Here is a 15,612-nt window from a genome sequence, read left to right as displayed (position 1 = left end):
GTGGAGAGCACGTGGGGATCATTTCGTGAAGTGCATGTTTAGGTTTTCTATCGGCTTTTCAGGAAGTCCGTGTCCCGACAAAGGCATATGATAGGTAGAGGAGACTAAGACACGTTTGTAACGTGTAACACGGTGGATTTTCCATACAATTAATATAATTGAGTGCTTTTAAGGGAGAGAGAGAGAGATGGCGGAGAGGCCATTGATTTCATTCATCCATACACAAAAGAGCCCTCCGTTATTCGTTAAGTAGAGGAAGACTTTTTAAAGCAAAAATGAAGAAGCAGCAGGAACAGCAACAGCTAATGGATCGATGAAACAAAGCGAACGAGGGGGACCGGGTTTCTCTTTTTCTTTTTCCTTTTGTTTTGGCGCCAAAGCAGAAGAAGCCTCTTTTCTCTAGCGATGGAATCTCTCTCGCTCTTCTCCACTCTCTGCTCTACGGCGACGGATTGAATGCCCGCCTTTTCCAACCCCGGAGAATGGAGGATACACAGAGAACGAAAGCGATGGTCTACCTTTCAGTCAGGCCAGCAGCATTTTAGGTTTCTTTTGCTTCTATACAGGTCTTTCTCTACATCTAGAGACAGTGGGAGAGACATGATCTTTCTTTTGTCACTTCCGTGTTTAAGGGCTTCAAAACCTTGACACACACAGAGAGCGATGATCTACTTTTCTGTGACGTCAGTATTTTAGGGTTTTTTTGTTGCTTCTAGAACAAAAGAGTTCAAAACAGAAAGTAAACTGAGAATTATTCCGTGCTTTTCCCTCTCTTTTTTCTGCAGATCTGGACGCATTTATCTCACTTAGTCACCAGCTGGCTACAAAATTTGGATACATCCATCATTTCACTGTCATTGTCTTCATTGCCCTGGAAGAAGAACCAGGACAACATAAAACAAGAACAAAAAAGTAAGATTGAACTCAGTTTCTCTCCTACTATCTCTAATATTTCAGGGTTTGCAGCGACCTCCCCAAAGTCCAATCAACAAATTTTCATAACAAATATAGTAGCCTGTAAGTTTCTAGATAATAGAAAACCAATGGAGTTAGACACTTTGCTAATTTTTTTTACAAGATACATAATACAATCAGTTTTCCACAATTCTAGCAGCCTATGCAAAGTTTATATTCCACAATTCTCATCCACCATGTACTAGATTTTATGCTAACGAGATGGAGAAAAATGATGACAGGGGAACACAGTTCGGGAATTTTTATTGTACGGGGAATAAAAATAATTCCCTGAGGTAGTAGAAGAACCGAGGCAAAGAAAGGAAAAGAGTAATGCAGTTATTCTACTTTTATCATTGAAGAAAAGTAAACTGTTTCCCAAGATACTAAAGGGACTACAACAGGGAAAACAAATTACTAATGCAGTCATGGCGATTTTCTCGTACATGAAATTCAAACATCTCATATGTAGAATTTTCAACAAGAAATTCAATCAATTTCCCTGATATATCTCATATATCTCCTATCGTTAGTGTTTCTGACAACCTATGCAAAGTTTATGCTTGCAGTTTTCATTTAGATTCTAAGTCTGAAGCTCACGATCTGTGCAAGAAAGGCTCTATGTGATACTCAAATAACTACAACAGGAGAAAAAGAAGAAGTAAGTTTTACCGTTTTATTATACAATTCAAATGATCTGGGGCCATATAGAAAGTTCACAATCTACAGTTTAGGATTTCTGGGGGCATATAGGAAGTTCACAATCTACAGTTTCCATTAAAGATTATGAGGATTTTGTATGGGAAAAACTACAACAGAAAAACAAACGAATAAGACAGTTTACTTTTTTTTTGTACAAGAAGCGCAAACCGTTTCAATGCTATGTCTCAACTTTAGAGTTTCCAGGGCCAATGGAAAGTCCCCATTCTGCAGTTCATCAAAGACATAGTAGATTATGAATTTCCAATAAATTTTGTGTGATGAGGCTCCTTAAGGTATTGGAAAATTTATGACATAAAAATCAAAGGAATAAGACAGTTTACAAATTCATTGTACAAGAAATTCAAATAGATTCCCTGCATTTGGATTCAATTTTCGAAATATGTATGCAAAGCTGTGCTCTAAAAGATGAATCTACGAAAAGGTAGAAATCATATTATCTAAATTTGTTGAAATTAATTATTTTAATAGATTGAATGGTGGAATAATCCAACGTTTCATATGTATCTGAACCTTCAATTTCAAAATCTTAAGGTGATTTTTGATCAATGCAACTTCAAACTACTTAGCTCTTGTTTTTTTGAACATTGATTCAGAGTGAGCGAAGATGTGCCAAGCATGTGGTCTATGATCCAAAAATGTGCACTAAAATAAACACATGGGAATGATAGAAGAACACCTGAAGAATGATAGCAAATCCTGAACTGAATTAGCAGGAATGAGATTGTTTCTAGCAAAGTTATCAGGGGAGAAAATATAACAAAGTGCAGATGGAACCCGCAAAATGTGATTGGGATACACTTCAGAAGAGGAAGAAGAAGAAGAAGAGAAAGAGATGCTTAAGCAAAGCTTGGGTTCTTCTACAAAAACAAACCACTCATTGGGAAGATACGCTGCTAGGAGCAACCCCTCTAACCAAACTAAATACAAAAACTTTTGATAGGGAATTGGAATCAAATCTGCATGTTGGATTCTTGCGAGATAGAACTTATTTTCAGAGGACAAGAATCCTGAAGCAAAACTCATTTTCAGTTTATCGATCAAAGCAAGCTCTAGTGAAATCACTCCTAGAGAAATATCTTAAGAACAGGAGGATGAAACCAATAAAAAATGGATCCTCTATATCTCCAGGACTTTGTCTTAGTGGTGAATCTGAACAGCGGGTATGTCATATGTTATCACTCTCATTCGGTGCTGTCAAACTATGTTTTATATTTTCAATACTCTCGTATATTCTATTTCATTGTCCCTTGCATGGTTCATAACTGAGTAAGTACTGACGGAAAGGAAAATGATTATTTAGCGAGCTTAACCTGTTAATGAGCATCCACTCCGATTGTTTTCAAGAGTCCTTACGTTATTGTGATACCACATACATTTGGATAATACTGAAAGCTCTAGTGCTAAGAATTCAATTGAAAACATTGGAAAAAGTTGATTTTTAGGTGTCATCAATAACAAGCCATTTTGCTGAGAAGAATTATCTGGATAAAGTCTATAACAGTATTAGTACTTCAAATTGATGTTGAGCATGATTCAAGACTTACTTGCAGTCACAGCTGAAACATTCAGTTTGATAGCAAATATATATGTAATAAGTATCAAAAACTGTTTTCTGTGAAGTGAAGTAGAACTAGCAGCAGACAGGCTACTTTCATTGTTGTGTATCTTGGAGTGTTTCATGTAAAGCTGGTATACCCATTCTTAATTTAGTAGGAAGCAAAGTATATCTAAGAGGGACATCAAATTTTGACCTGGTAGAATTTGTATGCATATATTGGGCAGCACTAAGATTATAGCTCTAGTTGTGTTGGTCTATTCTGAAGTTCAAACACACTGATGCCTCTATCCCACTCTCTAACTTTACGAGTTCTGAACATCTTGATGCCTCTATCCCACTTTTCATGAATACAATATTGAGGAGAAATATTTAAGACCTTTAATTTTATGGGGCCATTGAAGAGATTTCATGATGATATCCCCCTGATATTCCAATAATATAATAATGGAGGCATTGTCTCCACATTATGCACATTCTTTGTGAGAAGTCAAAGTTTCTTTCGTATGAGGCTGATTTAAGCTGTGAATTCCTTGGTCCTCTACCATGTATGATCATGGTGGGCGAGAAACATGCATAGCAAGAATGTAAAGATTTCTAAGTGAAAGTCTGATTGTTTGATGTGTCAGAAGCATGTTGATCATAATGTGAGATATATCCCTATTGGCCACAAAGAAAAAAAATTGACCTGTACAAGGAAAATATCTGATAATCAATAAAGAGCTCGCAATATGCAGTTAAGCAAGAAAATGCCTCAATATTAGCTTTATTGAAATACTAATATTTAAAATTAAGTTTTAGCTCGAAGTGATGCATTGGTGGTTCTCTTGAGAGTGTGATGTTGCAACTGCTAGAGAAGTTTTTGCAATATCTTAGATTTTTGTTCGCTTTTGTGACCCCGTCTAGCCTGATGAAAAGGCTATGCATTCATTATGTGTGCTATCTTTTCAATTTTGAAATACTAGTTAATCGCTTCTTTTCTTTGAGACCTGAAATCTCAAGTGGATTGATGCATTCTGCTTATTAATGGAATTAATGAGAGAGACACCAAAGGATATTTTGATATCTTATTTTATAAGTAATATAAATATTTATAATGCACTTTATTGAAATATTTATATTAATGGAATTAATGAGAGAGACACAAAAGAATATTCTGATCTCTTATTTATAAGTAATCTAAATATTTCACAATGCACTTCATAATTTTAAACCTCATTGAAATTTCTCTCCCTGATGAAAATGCTACGCATTATGCGTGCTATCTTTTCAATTTTGAAATATTAGTTAATTGCTTCTTTTCTTTGAGACCTGAAATCTCAAGTGGATTGATGCATTCTGCTTATTAATGGAATTAATGAGGGAGACACCAAAGGATATTTTGATATCTTATTTTATAAGTAATATAAATATTTATAATGCACTTTATTGAAATATTTATATTAATGGAATTAATGAGAGAGACACAAAAGAATATTCTGATCTCTTATTTATAAGTAATCTAAATATTTCATAATGCACTTCATAATTTTAAACCTCATTGAAATTTCTCTCCCTATGATTAATTTACATGAAAACTAATACTACATAGTTGGTTTGCAGTTGGATTGATTTTGTTATCCTACCTTTTGTCATTTCTAGGAGTCCTATAGGTGCTAATACTTTTACTATATCACATTGGCAGGTTGAATGCTTTTTGTGTAAAACATTTATTGAACCTTCTTCTAATGTGGTTCTTTGTTCCTATAAAGGCTGCAAAAGAAAATATCATTTTACTTGTGCAAAAGGTTCCAAAGACTTTATTTTCCGCAAGAACGGTGATCTTGTATGCCCTCAACATGTAAGTATATGCCTTTGTCTCAGATTTCTCTATATTCGAGCCATTAATTATACCTTTTTGCATAAAGATCTGAAGCAATTTTTCATAGCCGGTGATAAGATCATTTTTTTGTCTTCCAGATTTAAAGTAAGTATTAATTTTGGCTAAAAAAGATGGCACATTACAAATGGAAACCTGTTTTTATCAAGAACAGTTCTGATGAATATTGCAGTTGTACATGCCTGTATTGATAGAAACAGACTCTAGGATTCAGCCACAAAAACTCAAATTTATGAATTATCAGAGGTTTATGCTACGTTCCTGACTCTTTTCTACAGTTAATACTCTCACAACATTATCTTGATGTACGGGTTTCAACATTTGATGCAAGGAATTGATTTGCCATGCTTACCAAATGATGAAGTACTTGTTATTTATGTAGCTACAAAATTTGCATAGATCTATCGGTTTAAACTTTTGATACACAATTATCTTGATCTGTGCATTTTTCATAAACAGAATTATGTTGTCTTACTATTGTCTTTCTTATCAAATGCTTAATTACTTTATTTAGCTATTGAATTCGTGGAAATAATGAAATCCGGGCATGTGATTATTTTGCAGATATGTATGACTTGCAAGACCCATCAAAGTAAATCAAAGGTTCTTAGATGTGATCGATGCATTGTGGCAGCACATACAAAATGTCTTGCATTTCCAGAGCATGTTACTTTTTTAACCTTCAAACCTGGTTGCATTATTTGCTGGCATCATCCACAAGATTGGAGAATGGAAAACAAGGTAATACTTTTTTGTTGCATTATTTTTGAGTATTGTATTATCCATTATAATCTAGGTTAGTGGGTTTGTGTAAAATAAGATGATTAATGATTTATATTCCCCTAGAATACAGGTTCACGTGTCATGTGATGGGTCTGATGCTATATTCATTATAAATTCACATCCACAACCCAAGGGTTGAAAGAACACTGTTTTCTTCTTAAGTCAATGCTAAGGAAAGAAAAATCTTCACTTTATATTGAAATTTACAATCATATGAATCTCAATCTATTAGACAGAGTGTGCTAGAGAGAGAGAGAGAGAGAGAGAGAGAGATAGGATTGGAGCCACTATTATGATGATATTCTGACACAGAATCAGTGCAGCATAAGGTTTCAACAAATATTATAAAGGTAAGGAATTTATTTATTTATTTTGCGAGAAACACACTATTTATATACACACTTCTGTGGCAATGACCAACCAAATCTGTACACAGGAAACTTTCAAGAGGTTACCCATTCCTTATGCTCCTATTGAGTTCAGTATACAGTCAAGATTACAGGAGATTTCAGAAAATGAACTTGAACCAGCTCCATTTGTGTATACTCGTCGCAGTATCCTGTCAAATGTCACCTTTTTCATTGCACCAAGTTTTTCTTGATGACCCCAAATGTCCCTAAGTCTTCATTACTTACCCAAATGCCCCTGATCACCCTCCAGAAAGTGAGAAAAAAGGGATATGTTCACAGTAACATGAAATTGAGAAAAAGGGGACACATTTGCTTTAAGGGCACATATAATTGGTCTTCTCGGGGTTAAGCAAGGCATTTGGATGAAAACAAAAACTTGGGTTTATTTGGAGTAATAAAGAAAAACTAGGGTATTTTAGAGTTTGTGGCTTCAACAACCGGTTTATATTGAGCTGGTTTGGAGCTTTATTATATTGAGAATCCATAACCTTTCAAAGACATTTTTTTAGTGAAAAGGAGGAAGGATGATGTTGATGGTGGCATTGGTTGCAATTGCAAAGGCTCATGTCAAGATGGTTGTATATGCAGGTTCTCTTTCTCACCTGAACCTCTTTTGAAGAAGAAAGATATATTAACGTCTTTAAGATCCATAAATGGCCTATAAGACCAAACAACAGATTACATCGTAAGTGTTGTCTTGTCTTTAAGAACAAATCAAAATAAATTAATGTTACTAAGTAAAAAAATTAAATAAGGTAAAAAGAGACTAAAGAATCTAGTCATCGGTACATGTAAGATTCTCAAATCAGTGTAACTTTTGTATTCGAAAGATCTCTAGCATAGGTCGATCCAGAATGGAGAGGTCTCCGGAGCAAGGGAAGCATGTGTGATGGTGGGAGATAATGGCCTTTATGTATTGAGATCGTGATCCATGGGGATGGGGCTTACGTGCACAACAAATTGCGATTGCCGGATCTATTGTAACCCCTTTGTTATGTCCTGGTCGGGAGCCCATTTGTGTAGCCCTTGATTGACTTGTAGCATGAGTAGGAATAATGGCCTTTATGTATTGAGATCGTGATCCATGGGGATGGGGCTTACGTGCACAACAAATTGCGATTGCCGGATCTATTGTAACCCCTTTGTTATGTCCTGGTCGGGAGCCCATTTGTGTAGCCCTTGATTGACTTGTAGCATGAGTAGGAATAATGGGGCTAAAGAAAGTTGTGATTGTTCTTTGTTGATGAGTTTGTGTGGCTGTATGGTTGTCCTTCAATAACTTCTCCCGGTGTCTTGATTTCTAACAAGAAAAATCCCAAGAACCGTTGGTCCTCATATTCCACTACCTTGCATAGTGGGCCAAAGTCTTTTTTAAAGAGACAATGGTATCTCCCTCTTATTTCAGAAAAACACTATAGTTACATTCATAATGTTCTTCAGATTCTACTCCTTGATGACACAATCGGCAAATTCTTTCAGTGCATATCTGCCTACCTCAATCTCTAAAATGATCTGATGAAGTTTGCAGCTGCCCTATCACACCGCACATTGCATAGGATAGATGTATGTCTATATCAGATGACCTGATGATGAATCCATCCTCCGATGTGTGCAAAAAGTGTCTTATAGTGGGCCATCTTCCTACCAAGTTTTGGGGCTGATCCATGTTATTTGTTTTCTAAGTTAATAATATCAGTTTGGATCACTCTATTCTTTTCCACTTTGGTCATGTTTAGATGGGGGCAATCTAAACTATATTGGAACAGGGGCAATGCATTTACGCTTATGTCATGTCACTCGAACCATTGTTGCATTTCAGCATACCAGCAATGAACGTCTCCATGTGCTGCAAGTTGTTTTGATGATGTAAGTGCTAACCTTGAGTACCTTTGTTTAGGGAGCTTCCAAAGCTGTTGGATACAGGTCATTGATTGGAATAATGCCTCGATGATTATAGGGGCTGCACCCATCTCTGCCCAGATTATATCATGGGGCACCGATGCTTTGTATTACAGCTTGATAGATGATTTCTTAGAATTTTTTTATTGTGATATTATAAAGCTGCATATTTTGGCTCCATCTCCTCATTCTTATCTATGTCTGCCTAAAATACTATATTCAAGTATGGAGAGTGAACTGTGTTGATTAAGGTTGTTTTTCTTTACTCGTTTCACAGAGCTCAATCCATGAGCTGCTCAAAGAGCTGTTCCTGTGAGGACAAATGTAGAAATAAACCATTCCGTAAAGACAAGAAAATCAAAATTGTTAAGGTAAATTTTGACATACTACTCTCTGCTTTTTGATGTGGACATTTAAACAAAAACCTATACAAGTGACTGTTACCAACAGACCTCATGATATTTATAGAAACCATGTAGTTTATGTGTTGATCATGGTATTTTATTACTTTCTATGCCTTGATTGACTGTTAGAATTTTAGCTACATATTGTCATATGGTGAGAAAACTTATTTGACTAATAAACCCTCCTATATATATATATATCTTTAAAAGTGGCATCCCCAACTAAAAAACTGTTGTTAAAAGTACTGTGGCCTTGTCTTTTTTTTTTGTCTAAGAAACAATGTCCACGATCATTGTGATTCAGTATGAAACATTTGATTTATTAGAACAAATTTCATCTTAGCTTGGCTCTAAATAAGAACATTATATATGCAGACATTGAATTGTGGTTGGGGCATCCAGACCTCTGAACCTATTGCGAAGGGAGAATTCATTGTTGAGTACGTAGGAGAAGGTACACATTAAGAGCATGCTGGAGGTTGCATGTTTATGTCACTGATATATTAGCTGTACTATTTAAGTTAGGGTTGCAATGAAAAGTATCACTATTATTTCTTGAGAATTAATCTGTGTTTAGCACCTAATAATGATATGATAATGTCTCCTTTTTATTGATGAAAAGATCTTTAGTGTCGCTGTTCATCTGACGTAATTGTTTTGGCTTATTGTTATGCCGTTTCATGTACTGTTGTGTCCAATGAAATTGGGAGTTTTGTTTTCATATGGGAAAAGAAAATTAATGATTTTCAAATAGTTTGTACCTTCTGTCTGTTGGACTTCATGTTCAGTTATAAATGAAGCTATCTGTGAAGAGCGTCTATGGACAATGAAAGCAAAAGGGGATCACAATTTCTACATGTGTGAAATTGGCAAGAACTTTATAATCGATGCCACTTTCAAAGGAAATGCATCTCGGTTTGTTAATCACAGTTGTCATCCGAATTGTATTCTTGAGAAGTGGTCAGCTATTTATCTTGATATGTTCTCTAGCATTGGATAAGATTATACTATCGTTAACCATTTGTGATGAATTCGTTGATGAAGGAGGGTTGACAAAGAGATTAGAGTCGGTATATTCGCCATTCGAGATATCAAACATGGCGAGGCTTTAACATATGATTACAAGTAAGAGAAATGATGTCTTAAAACGATGGAATATTTGCTATGTGCTTTCTGATTTGCATCAGAGTTTCTTTTATTCATGTATCATGACCTCTCTTTTATGAATAGGTTTGTTCAATTTGGAGGAAGTGTGAAATGTTGTTGTGGAGCTTCAAATTGTCGGGGGTATCTTGGAGAAACATACCAGAACAAGAAAATAAAGCCTGTTCTTGATACATATTTCAAACTTCCTACTTGGGGAGGAAGACATAAGAGAACAATGAAGCAACCATTGATTGCAACCTTGTAGTCTAGCAATTATGTAAAAATTTGAGGCTCCCTATTTTCCAAATGTGACACAGTGTAATACTAACATGGCCTTGCACATCAATATTATTCAATCTGTTATGGTGCTAGTTTGGCTCACATTTCTATTTGTCGTCATCACAAGATTTAACCAATTTTTTTTTGGAAGCATCAGAGTTGCATCAGCAAGAATTCGACTATATATTTTTATATATTCAAGTTTCAAAATTCCATTTGTCTAACTTGCAAGACGATACACAATAATTTGTGGGACTTCAAGTCTTATATATTTTATATAAAGGCAATGCTTGCACATTATGTTGTTAGATACCCTTTTCCCAAATTTTGAAATATTCACAAGCTTTTGTGTTTTTTTACTTAAAAAGGTGTAAATATGGGAATACTTAAAGTCACTTTACTTCAAAAAATGAAAACTATCAAAGTAAAGAATATGAACTTTGTTAACTAATTGTATGAAATTTGAATAATACTCATGGCTATGATTTGGTATCATATTAAAATGAGCAATACTTACAACTTGCACCAAAAGAGAGAAATATGTATTGTGGTTTCTAAAAGTGCGATCAACTATTTTAATTATCCAATTAAATGGTTGAAAGGGAATCATGACAACGCACATAACTGATGAGTACAAAGACAAAAATCACTAATTATATTTTATGAAATGTTTATATATACATGATTAGATTCTTGATTTCCAACTTCATCTAGGGTTCATATCCATGGTATTTGTGGGTGAGTATGAATCCAACCTACTTGAGAATTAACTACATCCATATTCCTTGTTTGTGGTAATATGCATTTGTGGATGCACATTCAAACAAGTTCAAGAGGAAGGAAGAGTAGGTTGTAAAATAAGGTTGAACATGGTTGTTTGGTTAGCTCTACCAAGTTATACCATGTGTAATGATCCTATCCTTGTTGATCTCGATAACATGTTGTGTAAGTCAAATGGATGTCCCTACTTACACAATGACCTAGAATTATATGAGTGCAGTTGAGTGATTGGTATGGCAAGACCCTCAATTAAAAAGTTAGCAATAGATGAGATGGTTCTAACCTAGATATTTGCAAAGCATTTAAGATGTCATCTATCATCACAATCGTCATCATTACACAACATATAAACCTTAGTTAGATGGCGAACTTGAGCAAGTAAAAACATTTTCTTTGTGTATATGTAAAGTGTGAAACCATTATCAACATCATAATAATAGTAGAATTGATCGATGATCGTACCTTGGGTCAAATGACCAAACTTTAATGGAACATATGCTTCATGGTGCTCATATAGCCAACTAATATCGTACACCATGATATCGATGTTGCACGAGCATTAATATTGTGTAAGCTTTGAAAGGCCTACGATCAATTCAGCTTCTCGGTGCAGTAATCGATGTATTGATCACAAATGCATTGGCGAGTAGTATAGGTACTAGGTAGTGCCACTAATAATTGGTATGCAAAGAAGTAAAACGTTGAGAAGTGAGAAGAAGATGTTGGGACCAACACGATGACTCCTAGAAACACCATGAGAAGATGCGTATGGGTTTGGAGACACATACATGCATGCATTAGGCATGGTCGCGATTGTTCATCCCTCCAATTGGAAAAGATCATCATTGTCCATTGAAAAAGCTTGATCCTCCAATATAAGAATAAAACTTGACACCCATCATCATCATGCTGTTATTACTACTATCTCCCACCGTGTGATAACAGAACGAAAGATCCCAAGAAGGAAAAGTAGACGACGACGACGAACACAAGAGAGCTATGGCGGAAGAGCAGGAATATGAACAGAACGGAGAGACAAAATCCTCACATCAACACTCTTCTCTCCATCGCATCCTCGCTGCTCATTTACCTCCTTCTACTTTGAAGGTGACAACCTTGCCTTCTTTCTATGTTATTTCTGGGTTTTACTCATCCCTTTTCTTTCCTTGCTTCTATCTTTCTTACTTTGTTGTTTCTGGTGTTTCCATTACTCACGCTTGCTTTCCTATATGTGAACATATTTAGGAAGTATACAGAATTCTGCAGGGATGCAATGGAGATGATGTAGTCGCTTCACTTGAGTTGCCAGAAAATGTCATCTTGACAGCCAACCTTTCGAAATTCGACATACAGGTGAGCATATATTCATTCTCACAAGGCCTTTCTTATATATATGATTTTTATGCAGATTTTCATCTGCTGCTGGAGCTAGCTTAAGACTTACTCTTGAGAAATTTTAAAACTTAGTTGTGCCATTTTCAGATTCACTGTGGCATTTTCAGATTCACAGTAAAGTTTAAACATCTTAATTAATTTCTGCCATATTATTATAAATTTTGGATTAGGGATTCAGTTTCAAGGCTGAGAAAGAGCAGATGAGACTTCCACGTGTGGTTAGATCTGCCTTGGTTCAGAACAAAATAGTTCTTCCAACCAATAGTCCATTCTCAGATCAGAAAAAGGCAATCATGGATCGTGTTGGATCTATTATAGATGCAGCTGGTGCTGCCTCGGTTAATGTTCTCTGCCTCCAGGTACTTGTAACAATATTTTGAGAAGGAAAAACACCAAGAATACCCCTATATGAATGATTTAAGTTTTCCATCATATTGGTTTCTTATACTTGAAGACAATACGACGAGAAATTATGTCTGCATTCTTTTATGGGTGTTATCCTTGAAGACATGCTATACGAAAATCATGTGGTCGTTCTTGAAGACTTATGAGTGATATGACCTCCAATGGCTTTTTTTTTGTTATCCTCAATTACACACAATGTGAATTAAAATCGTTCACTTTTTTGTAAAGAAACATTACGGACTATGGACTATGGATGCTGTGATAATGTCTATCCTTAAAGATGTATAATAGGAAATAGAAGTCTCTTATTTTTCTAAAGAAATATGCTGGGCAATGGCTTTTGCTGATTCTTCTCTAAAGAAAATTTTGGGGATTGTGGATGGAATGGGGCAAATTTCATTCTTTCAAAAGCAACAATATAGATGTTAATGAATGATGTGTGGTAAAGTATGTTCTCATTCTTCTCTACTTAGTTATATATCATGGATTCTCATGCATAGTATGTGGCAAAGAGTATGTCCGCATTCTTTTCTAATTGTTATATATTATGAATGTTCATGTATACTATGTGGCAAAGATCATGTTATCATCCTTTTCACACGCAGCAAATGTATGAATGGTGGGTTTTGGCAGGAGGCGTGGACAATGCCATTTGCTTTCTGCACAAGGGAGAAAAGCTGGTGTGAATTTGCAGAAAGTGCCGAGGAAGGAGAATCCACAAAGTTTTTGCAAGTTCTTGCTCAGAAACATAACATGGTGATTATAAGTCCTATTTTAGAACGAGATAAACATCATGGAGATGTTTTGTGGAATACTGCAGTGGTGATTGGGAACCATGGCAATATCATCGGCAAACACCGAAAGGTAATACACTTGCATGTTTTAATAATGCATGGAAACTTTCAAAACCACTTGTCAAATTGGGAAAATACCCGTCACATATGCTGTTGGAAACAGCTGATTCAGCATTACTTATTTTAGCCTAATTTCCCAGAGAAGATTCTCTTTTTCAGTAAGAGATGAACACCTAGATGTTTTTTATCCTTCTGGTAAGAGGCATTACATTCATGTGCGGTTGCATTACTTAATGATTAATACTTGATAGTCAACCTATTGCATATCTCAGAAATGTGTTAAAGTTACACCCAAGTTGAGTGAAAATATAGTCAGATAAACATTCTTCAATATAGAGTTAAATAAACATGCTTAATACTTGGCCATACTGTAATTCTGTCAGAATCACATCCCAAGGGTTGGCGACTTCAATGAGAGTACATATTACATGGAAGGAAATACAGGGCATCCAGTATTTGACACTGCCTATGGAAAGATTGCTGTAAATATATGCTACGGCCGACATCATCCATTAAATTGGCTTGCTTTTGGGCTCAATGGAGCTGAGATAGTGTTCAATCCTTCAGCAACCGTAGGCAATTTGAGTGAACCAATGTGGCCTATCGAGGTAAGTGAATATTATATTTCTGCCTATACTTCCCTATGTGAATGTTATTTTCTATATTTGGTATGGTATGTACTGTTGCTTATCGAGGTAAGTGAATATTATATTTCTGCCTATACTTCCCTATGTGAATGTTATTTTCTATATTTGGTATGGTATGTACTGTTGCTTATACTTGGTATAACAAAATATTGTTGCCCTATGATTTGTATTTGTTGCCTAGAATTAGTGATTCTTTTCTAATTTGGAATGGTGTTTGTGAACTTTTAGGCTCGTAATGCAGCCATAGCCAATAGTTACTTTGTAGGTGCAATCAATCGTGTTGGCACAGAGGTCTTTCCTCGGCCTTTTACCTCTGGTGATGGAAAACCAGCACATACAGATTTTGGCCATTTCTATGGATCCAGCTATTTTTCAGCTCCAGATGCATCTTGTACACCTTGCTTGTCTAGGTACCAGGATGGATTGATGATTGCAGATATGGACTTGAACTTGTGTCAACAGGTGAAGGATAAATGGGGATTCCGAATGACTGCCAGATACGACACATACGCAGACTTATTGAGTGCTTATGTGAGGGAGGATTTTACACCTCAGGTTATCAAAGATGCATATATATATGAAAGCAAGAAAGAAGACAGAAAATCTTGAAACTTGGCAATGAAATAACCAGTTTTTATTCAATAAGTAATTTTCTGCTAATTATATGTGCACATCTTGAAACTTGTATTTTACAGCATGTGGGCATCAGGAGTAAAAGTTTGATGAATGAGAACTCTTGAATTAAAAAACACTATCTACCAAATTATTATGTGGAGTAGGTTGACAATCCTTTTGATAAGGAAATCTTACATCCCATGGCAGTTGGCAAACATTTTTCCAAATGGTAAACCTATGATGGTTACCATGCACTTAGGTAAATACACTTTTAGGTGGTTCAAGTTTGTTAGCCTCCACTCACTACAGGTGTTTGCCAAATGCCATGGGGTGTAAGGTGTCCTTATCAAAAGGATTATCAATCTACGCCACATAATAATTTGGTAAACCTACGATGGTTGCGGTTAGGGATTGGCAACAGTTTGGTTTAGGCTTAGCCAGTTTGGCCTGATTCAAGCCAAACCGGCTAAGCCTAAACCGTTTTGGGGATCTCAAACCTGAACAGAACCGGTTCACAAACCGGTTTAGCCTAAAGCGGCTTGGAAGCCGGTTTGGATACCTCCCTCTCTCTCTCTCTCTCTCTCTCTCTCTCTCTCTCTCAGATGATCCACTATATAGTATACATTGTACAAGCTCTCCCTCTCTCGTTTGTGTGGTCTTGACTCTCCCTCTCTCTCTACTAATTGACGGCGTGTGGCCCATGTGACAGAAAACACACTTAGGATGACCTTATGGAATTGTAACGGCGCACTCTGGACACACCCCGGCCACCTAGAGGGGATATTAAAGGAATCAGATATAGTTTGCCTAGTAGAAAAACACCAAAGCCCAAATAGGGGACTCCCACGAGTCGAAGGATTTTCTTGGGAATTGGCTTTTAGACA

General features: G+C 36.0%; 2 protein-coding genes across 2 annotated transcripts; both read left to right on the top strand.

Moving 5' to 3' along the window:
* Positions 1–598: 598 nt before the first annotated feature.
* LOC147859597 (histone-lysine N-methyltransferase ASHR3-like) lies at positions 599–10,245 on the top strand. Its single transcript, XM_087325457.1, has 13 exons — positions 599–683; positions 786–1,017; positions 2,271–2,837; positions 4,917–5,072; positions 5,676–5,852; positions 6,218–6,244; positions 6,331–6,448; positions 6,802–6,892; positions 8,481–8,574; positions 8,983–9,061; positions 9,396–9,567; positions 9,652–9,732; positions 9,838–10,245. Exons 3-13 carry the CDS (start codon positions 2,445–2,447, stop codon positions 10,016–10,018), a joined length of 1,569 nt encoding a protein of 522 aa, XP_087181583.1. The 5' UTR covers positions 599–683; positions 786–1,017; positions 2,271–2,444; the 3' UTR covers positions 10,019–10,245.
* A 1,469-nt stretch (positions 10,246–11,714) lies between these two features.
* BETA-UP (beta-ureidopropionase) lies at positions 11,715–14,773 on the top strand. The gene is made up of 6 exons (XM_087326236.1): positions 11,715–11,919; positions 12,058–12,165; positions 12,378–12,566; positions 13,246–13,476; positions 13,850–14,074; positions 14,342–14,773. Exons 1-6 carry the CDS (start codon positions 11,812–11,814, stop codon positions 14,720–14,722), a joined length of 1,242 nt encoding a protein of 413 aa, XP_087182362.1. The 5' UTR covers positions 11,715–11,811; the 3' UTR covers positions 14,723–14,773.
* The last annotated feature ends 839 nt before the right edge of the window (positions 14,774–15,612 follow it).

The sequence above is a fragment of the Azolla caroliniana genome, unplaced genomic scaffold (assembly GCF_043228905.1).
Source record: "Azolla caroliniana isolate FFs.n. ecotype wild unplaced genomic scaffold, voAzoCaro1.0.p SCAF_10, whole genome shotgun sequence".
In the NCBI taxonomy this organism is placed as follows: domain Eukaryota; kingdom Viridiplantae; phylum Streptophyta; class Polypodiopsida; order Salviniales; family Salviniaceae; genus Azolla; species Azolla caroliniana.
Note: the sequence above shows the minus strand (reverse complement) of the source record. Positions and strands in the feature narration are given on the sequence as shown.